This window comes from Chenopodium album, chromosome 4 (assembly GCF_948465745.1).
Source record: "Chenopodium album chromosome 4, dcCheAlbu1.1, whole genome shotgun sequence".
In the NCBI taxonomy this organism is placed as follows: Eukaryota; Viridiplantae; Streptophyta; class Magnoliopsida; order Caryophyllales; family Amaranthaceae; genus Chenopodium; species Chenopodium album.
In genome coordinates, this window is record NC_137837.1 from 65,940,476 (window position 1) to 65,948,890 (window position 8,415).

The 8,415-nt window shown below is 35.4% G+C and overlaps 1 protein-coding gene across 4 annotated transcripts; it reads left to right on the forward strand.

Moving 5' to 3' along the window:
• The first annotated feature begins 1,097 nt into the window (after window positions 1-1,097).
• LOC145629209 (protein GRAVITROPIC IN THE LIGHT 1-like) lies at window positions 1,098-7,853 on the forward strand. Of its 4 annotated transcripts, XM_081681756.1 has the most exons (4): window positions 1,182-1,227; window positions 1,366-1,478; window positions 1,989-2,084; window positions 5,921-7,853. In XM_081681756.1, exon 4 carries the CDS (start codon window positions 5,921-5,923, stop codon window positions 7,343-7,345), a length of 1,425 nt encoding a protein of 474 aa, XP_081537882.1. In that variant the 5' UTR covers window positions 1,182-1,227; window positions 1,366-1,478; window positions 1,989-2,084; the 3' UTR covers window positions 7,346-7,853. The 4 variants fall into 4 exon arrangements, with proteins under 4 accessions (XP_081537881.1, XP_081537880.1, XP_081537882.1 ...); XM_081681755.1 differs by having other exon boundaries at window positions 1,098-1,478; XM_081681754.1 differs by having other exon boundaries at window positions 1,098-1,478; window positions 1,992-2,084.
• Window positions 7,854-8,415: the final 562 nt, after the last annotated feature.

Sequence of the window (8,415 nt, forward strand, 5' to 3'; positions counted from 1 at the left end):
ATTCTCTCATAAATAATTTAGCATGGTATCATGTTAAATCGGGTCTGGGCCGCACCCGCAAACTAAGAGAGAGAATCCACTTCACAAGTCCAATGAGGTTCCATCCCAAAACCATATGGCAATAGAAAGAGTAGCCCCTTAGCCTTATAAAGTGGTTAATTCTCTCTTCTTCAATCAATGTGGGACACTTACATGTGGTGACACTTTGAGAGGTTTATTCTTCAACACTCCCCCTCACATGTAAGGTCCCTTTAACTCAAGGATCACTTGATCCAATTCAATTTGGCCCAGAATACTTAATGCCATTAAAGGTCCCAAACTTTGGGCCTGACAATATACTCAAACCAGTAGAGGTCCCATACCGTGGGCCTGACTCTGATACCATGTCAAAATATTTATGAGAGAATAGCTTGAATTGTATTGATGATCTTAGCTATTATTTATTTATAGCCTATATAAGATAACCTACACAATATAAACTCTATCATATAAACTTCCATAAATCTATATTAGAATATCACTAAGATATATTATTATCCTAAATATAATATCATAAGATCTATATGGAAAATATATCACAACAATATATTTTCTTATATTCCTAACATAAAGACCTGATTTAATTTACTAAACTGAACTAATTAGAGCTAAACTAAACTGATTTTAGCTTAACCGAGCTGAACTATTTATAAGAGAAAGAAATTAGAAATTGAACTAAGCTAAAATTAAGCCGAAAAGAATAGACCCTTACTTGTATAATTCCCTCGATAATAAAGTACGTACGAGTATAAAGTTATAAACAATCAAATATAATTGGGGAAAATAGAGGTAGTGGGTGGGTGGATGAAAAGAAAACGAAAACTCATACGAAAACACACCTGCATATTAGTACTCGTAGTATAATACTCCGCTGTACACAACAATCCTCAATTCCTCGTAACTCAACTAAACTCGAAATTCCAAATCTACCCTCACCGCCTTTCCGAACGTTACTCACACATCCAATAAAACCCTCTGTAAAACTCATAAGATACCAAGGTTAATTCCGTAAATTCGACCATACAAATTGCCCTGTAATATTGACTAAAACCTAAGCCCCTTTTTAATTCCCCAATCACCCCTTCTTTCTCTCTGTCCGAAACCTTTTCTCCGCAAAAAACACTTCCTCCCGCTTTCTCTCTTTCTCTCTCCTCTAATCTCCGCCATTTTTCTCTCTCCTCGAGCTCGGTACTTTCTCTCTCTAAAAGCTCAAATATTACTCAGGAAGTCGATTTTTTTTTTTTTTTTTTTTTTTTTTTTTTTTTTTTTGTGAAATTGATTGAAGTTCGTTGATTGTTCATCCGATTTTGCGTTAATTAATTTGAGGCGGACGAAACATTTCGCAATTTAGGGTTGGTAAAACATCTAAAATCGAAGTTCGTTGAATTTTTCGTTTTCGACACTTCACCAAACTATCGACAAAAATATCTTAATTTTCGGTAAGACCAACGACATTGTGTTTACTCAACTTTTCCGTAATTTTTTTTGAATTTTCTTTTATTTATTTGTTTCCAGCAAATTATTCGCCATTATTGCAGCATTTAACTCGCTTTAATCTGCATTTTCTTCACTTTCGGCGCTTTTTCCTTCGAATAATAATCTTACGTCAAAATTTTTTTTTTTTTTTAATTAACATTCGAAGTCAAATACTATCGAATACGACGTTTTTGAAAATGTCAAAAATCATTTCATTTTCAAAATTGCTCAAATTTACAAAAACAAGTTTCAAAAAATTCTTCAAATTTTTTAAATTAATTCCAAAATAAAATTTTCATTTCAATTTTACTGTATTTACTGGAATATTATTTATTTTGTTTAATATTAATTGCTATTACCAAACTATGGTAGATTTGTTTGTTTGTTTTTTTTTTAATTGTTTTTGAATAAAGTGACGTCGTTTTGTAAGGTGAAACTGCTGTAGCTGAATTGTTGTTTTTGTTTGTATTTAGCAGGCGCCCTGCGTAAGAGACAGTGAGAGAAATGTCCTGTTGAAAGGCTAAGTTACGGCAGAAACCACGCGCAATTTATCGTCACATTTTTTCAAGGTGAAAGGACGAATTTCTTTCTCTATCTTTTGTTTTTAATTTATTTGTTCTGAATTTTTTCTGAGTAATATAAGCCGTACACGTGTCCACTATAATTTATTGGCCGTATATGTACATGTATCAGAACATATATTTGTTCACACGCCCAAGTTTAATTCGGTTTTTTAAGATGAAATCTTGACCGTGCATCAGGGTTTGGTATTGCCACGTGGAGGAATCGTGGAGATTGTGTTGTTGCAATCGTTGGATTTTGATTGATGTGTATTTAAAGCATTTTTTATCTTGATATAAATGAATCTTGACTATGTTGTTCTAAATCTAATGGTTGATTGAAGAGTTTTGTTTTTTTGAAATATATTTTGGGGAAAAATATGTATGCAAGAAAACTAGAAACATTAAGCTTTGACCGTAATACTACTAATGGACACATAATTTTATTATTCTAACTTTCTAAACTAATACCATTAGAGGAAATTGTATTTAGTTTTTATACGGAGTACTCCCTCCGTCCCTAAATTACATTCCTCTTTCTCTCTATTATGTGAGGAATAAATGCTAGAAAGAGGAATGTAATTTAGGGACGGAGGGAGTAGTACTTTTCAACTTTCAAGGGTAGGTTTCTAAGAAACTTGTAATGTAAAGCAAATGACAGAGTTGTAATTAAATTAGAGCTATTTAATTACAACAATGATCCTGAACCGTACCTCAACTCTCACGGTTTTTTTAATTCGATATTTGCGGGTTAGATACTTTAAGAGTGAGAGAAAAGGGTAAGGGATCTCCACCCTTATAGTGTCTCTAATGGGGATTGAACTCCCAATCAACCTTAAGGTTGGAAGGTGATAATCATACCACCAAACCAAGCTAAACATGGTGGGAATATATGATATACGAATAAGAGTTCTTCATACGTCTAAAGATTAATTGTACCCCGTATATTTGTAGATATATCATTTGTCTGTGTAGCTTTATGATCATCATTTTATAGTTTTTGTCCATATGTTTAGAGTGATTAATGATATGGCTTAATGCATATCTTCGTCAGAGTTAGGGTCTGTTTTTTTCAATAAGCTCAGCTAAGTTCTTAATTTCCTTCTCTCGTAAAATTTAGTTTAGCGGGGCTCAGTTCAGTCAATCAGAACAAACCCTTAAAGTATGTGATAAAATCAAGGTAATTTGTTTAGTTAATACAGATAACTTCATTTTTAAACTCAAAAAGAGCCATAACTTGTAATATACGAGTATTTCACATCATTTTCTTTACGTTGGGTCAAATATAGATATGGGTCCCACGTGAACTTGACAAAAATATGATAATAATTATCTTCAGATGCAGTATATATTGTCCATGTACAGAAGGGAATCCCTGACGAAATTGGGAGGGGGGGAAGGGGGGCTGAGGGGTCCTGCTTTTATTAATGCAGAAGTGGGTCACAGTGACTCATAGTGACACTGTGACAATTGACGGACCAAAAATACTAAATGCATGCATATTTTATTTTCCAATTTTTTTTTCATGGGATACTTTTTGGACGTATGAATGTATATGGGTGGGAGTTTACATTACAGGAATTTTTTGAGTGCGTCAAAGAATCCTAAATAGATCTATTTTCTGAAGCTATTAGACAAAGTTATATAACATCCAGAAAATAAAGTTTGTAGTAGTACCGAAAAAAGGTAAAGCTAAAGTTGGGATGTTCTGCCTCACATTATTTTAGATCTACCCTTATCTTTGTTTATTGCAAGTTGTCTTTCTCTATATAATATACCCGGGGTAATCATTATAATAGTAATTTTTTTTTTTTTTTTTTTTTTTTTGCCTTTTCTTGCTAGTATAATATTTTACTGTATCTAATTAGTAGAACTGTGTAGAAGTGAAAATAAACAGTAGTTAGCTAAAATCATTTCATTCCCCGGTGGTTTTAGTGTAAATTTTGTGCTATAATAATAAATCTTGAATTATTAAACTTAATTGCCTTTCAATTTACTGTTGATTTTTTTGACCTTAGAATTATTTTAATGTGGGTTAATGGGAGACATGTTTTCAACATATTCGCAACTCTACATTAGCTAGTGATAAAATTGTGCTCATTTAGACTGTTTTCAGCGTAATTGATGCCAACGGTGGGATCATATTGGATGTGGAATGATGATTGCACTGTCATGAGATTAGAGAAATACTCACTTGGTATGTTGGGGAAACAACCTTTTACTAGTTAGATTTGATTTAAGTAATTTGATCTTGAACCCCACCCTCTAATCGGACAGAAGTGACACTTGATGGTGAGTGGCAACTGTGATCACTGATCAACACCAAATTAACAGCTAGCATTCATGAATTGATTATAGGTCATTAAGCAATTAATCTAGTAGTATGGATCCTGTTGATGCTTGTGTTTTTTTGCTTGCTTACTTGTTTACTCAGTAAACATTTGAATATTCTGGGTATTGTATTGTGTTTATCTCACAAAAAAAAAAACTTTCAATGGTCAAATAAAACGGTGCACCTATGGTCCTCTTGTGCTTTTCTGACCTAATTTCTCCTTTTATTTATCCCTTCGGAGGATGGCCTTTGTGTGTTTTGTGATTTCATAAAATGTTATTATATGCCTGTGAAGTGGGAATTCTTGTCTTTGGAAGGCCAAAAGTTGGAAGCTAACACTAGCTTTTGTTAATTCTTCACTTGCCATTAGAGTTTAGAGGAGTTTTTTAAGTTACAGTAGGGTTAGGGGATTGAAGGTTGAGGTTTATTGGCTTGTAATTTGTGTTTGGTGCATCATTTGCCCCCACAAAATTATGATAAAAACTGGCATATAAGAACTAATATAATTTTATTATTAGGCTCTAGTGTAGGCTGATGGTCTATGAGGCTTGTTGATGTCTCTTTTTGATTTTTGTACTCAAGATATATGGTCAAATAATCCATTATTCATCCTTGGTCTTGCAGTGTCATAATAACATTATAATTTACTGATTCTTAAATTGCTTTCATAGGATTCTACTATAATTTTGTTCTCAAACTATGGCCTTGTTCTTTTTATATGAACACTCGGTTCAAGGAATCTTAAATTATAAAATAGTCAATTTTTTGTTTGCTAGTTTGTGAAATCGACAGAAATGGCAATAACCGAGATGTGCTCATCTCGTCTTAATACTCTAGCTGCTGCGAAATTATAAAATAGTAATGTTTAAACTATGTCTGATCTTGGAAACTCAACCAGCGTCCTTCCTTTTTTCAGATTGGATTTAGCTTGTTTAGGAAGCATTTGGATCAATTTACAAATTATATATGGGTCAAGCTTTGCCATATGTACTATCTGTGTGCATTGTAGTGTGGAGATTGATAATTATTGTTTATGGAAGCTACAAGTACAACTTGTATGTGGTTGATATCTCTGGTTCAAATCTGTAGCCTTGCATAGATTATGTCAATCTAACCAAGGCACCTTCATGTTCTTTGGGCTAAATTTTTGGCACGCTTTTTATGTGGTATCTTTGTGCATATGCACTTCTGAGCTCTGTTTTTTAGTTTGCTCTGCTCTTCTTGTTCCTCTTGTCTCCATGTTCATTTTCCTTTTGCCTGGTCCTATCTTCCACCTTTTTTTGCACTTTATAAGAAAGCAATTGTGAACCCTCAAAGGCTAAATAAAGTATGTATATCTTGTGTAATGGCTTCGATCTAAGTATTAAAGCAAATCTTACTTTTTCTTTTTGATATATATTCTCATAACTATAATCATTGCAACTCCTTTGTGGTGCTTGGTTGTTGATTTGCTTGCCAAGTACTACTCTGCAATTTTAGTTTTTAACTCTGTTTATTCTGTTCCTTATTCCAGATGGATTCAGTTAAGCGGCCAGCAACCACTCCAAGTAAGAGTAGGATAGCTCGAGCAATCTCAAAGGTTCTGCATGTTCGTGCAGTAACTGGAATTACCCCATCCGATGGACTACAAAGAGTCAAAACAAAAGAAAAGATCCAGGAGGTAAAACCGCAAGAAAAGATCTGGGAGTCGAAGCCTCATGACAAGTCCAGGGAGATGAAACCTCAGGAAAAAATCAAAGCTGAGCTAGTTCATGTTGTTCACTGCAAATTGGGCGAGAAACAAGATGAAGAGGTTGCCAATAGGATTGCTCGCGAAGCTGTTCTTGCTAAAGTATTTGCCAGCATTTCATCTATCAAAGCTGCCTATGCTCAATTACAATTTGCACAATCTCCCTATGATGCCGAAGGAATTCAATCTTCTGATGAGATGGTGGTCTCTGAGTTGAAGACTTTATCAGAGGTAAAACAGTGTTTCACAAAGAAACAGTTTGATCCACTCCCTGAAAAGGGTTTACTCACATATGAGTTGCTAGAGCAGAAGAACATGGTGAAAACTTATGGGATTACGGCAAAAAAATTAGAGTATGAGGTCAAGCTGAAAGAGTCTGAAATCACATTCCTAAAGGAGAAACTAGAGGAATTCAAGAAAGAGAACAGGTTGATTGAGAAAAGACTAAATGCTAGTGGCTCACTTGCTGTCCTGGACAATCTTCACATGTCAGGATTAAGTCCTAACCATTTCATCCCCGTTCTCAGGCATACAGTAAGATCTATTCGGACATTTGTGAAGTTAATGGTCAATGAGATGCAGTCTGCCGGGTGGAATCTGGAGGCAGCGGCTAATGTTATCCATCCCAGTGTTTCATACTGGAAACAAGAGCACAGATGCTTCACGTTCGAGTCATTTGTGAGCAAAGAAATGTTCGACAGTTTCCACATTCCTAACTTTGCACTCCCTAATGAATCTTTACCAGAACATAAGCAGCGGCGAAGGTTGTTTTTCGAGAGATTCACCGAGTTGAAGTCAGTTAAAGCAAAGGATTATCTATGCCAGAAGCCCAAGTCAACATTTGGAAAGTTTTGTCGAGCCAAATACCTGAGGCTAGTGCACCCAAAGATGGAGTCATCCTTCTTTGGAAACTTGACCCAGAGAAACCTTGTGAATTCTGGTGATTACCCAGATACTGCCTTCTTTACCTCATTTGCAGAAATGGCTAAGAGGGTATGGCTCCTTCATTGCTTGGCATTCTCTTTCGACCCTGTGGCCTCAATCTTCCAGTTCAAGAAAAGGTGTCGGTTCTCTGAGGTTTACATGGAAAGTGTCTCAGATGAGGCTTTCTTACCAGAAGCCGAACCATGTGTTGCCTTTACAGTAGTACCTGGGTTCAAGATCGGTAAAACTATTATCCAGTCTCAGGTGTATCTCTCTGGTGCGTAACACTTACACGCCATGCCGGTGGGAGGGTCTTTTGAGATCTGATCGGACAGTGTAGATTCGGTTGAAACAGGAAAGCGGTGTGGGGCCCACAATACATAACTGGATGCCATTGATTTTGGGTCTTGTGGATCAATTATGGAGAAATGAAAAGATTACGGTGTCTCCTTTTTTGTTGCGTGGTTGCTGCAATGCTGAGTGTGATGTGGGGACTGAGGCTTGCTGTGCAACATGGTAACTTGGGCCATTTTGTCCCTTAATCTGTGGCTTTTTAAAAATGTTCCAATGCAAAAAAAGGCGCATCGGACCGTTGTGGGCATTGGGAAGATATAATGCAGGAATAGTTTAAGTTTTCCTTAAAAAAAAAATTATCATTTTGCCCAAATTTTGTTAATATCTAGGTCGGAAATGGGCTACTTACTCTTCGTTGTACTCGTAATATGTTGGCACCAATTTAAAACATGCTATGTTTCCTGTAACCCTGTATATGAAAAAGAAGTTTAGGAGTTTATTTGAATGTGCATATCGCTTATTTTTGTGCCACTGCATGTGCATCTTCACTAGCCTCTATATACGAAAGCCCCTCTCCCCCCCTAGACACACGGATCAATGACGCCTCGAGTCCTCGATATGATCGTGAATTGTTTTTGAAAGTTTGAAAATTGTTGGCTTTGAGGCTAGATCAAATACTAGGCTTGAGCTTGTTTTCCTTCAAAATAAAGACGTAGTTTTGTTACTGATTGTGGTGTCATGGTTGTTATCTATGCCATCAGGTGTTCCTCAAAAACCACTAAGAAAAAACGCATTAAAAATATTTGCCTTATGTACCCAATACTTTCCGTTTCATATTATTTACAACAAAGAAATATTTTATATTTTACAAATAGTACCTCTTCGTTACGAGTAATACGAAACGAAGGTAGTATAATAATAACCATGATATTGCATAATGATGTATGTTTCACTTACTCCGGTCGTTATTTAATACAACGTATAATTTTGTTCATCAAATTTCGCGGGAATAAAGAAAAGGGAGGAGTAAGTACATAAATTAGAACCAAAAGAAAAAAGAA

What these genes read in the sequence shown, in the direction of transcription:
- LOC145629209 (XM_081681755.1), top strand. Translation starts at nt 5,921, where the DNA reads ATGGATTCAGTTAAGCGGCCAGCAACCACTCCAAGTAAGAGTAGGATA.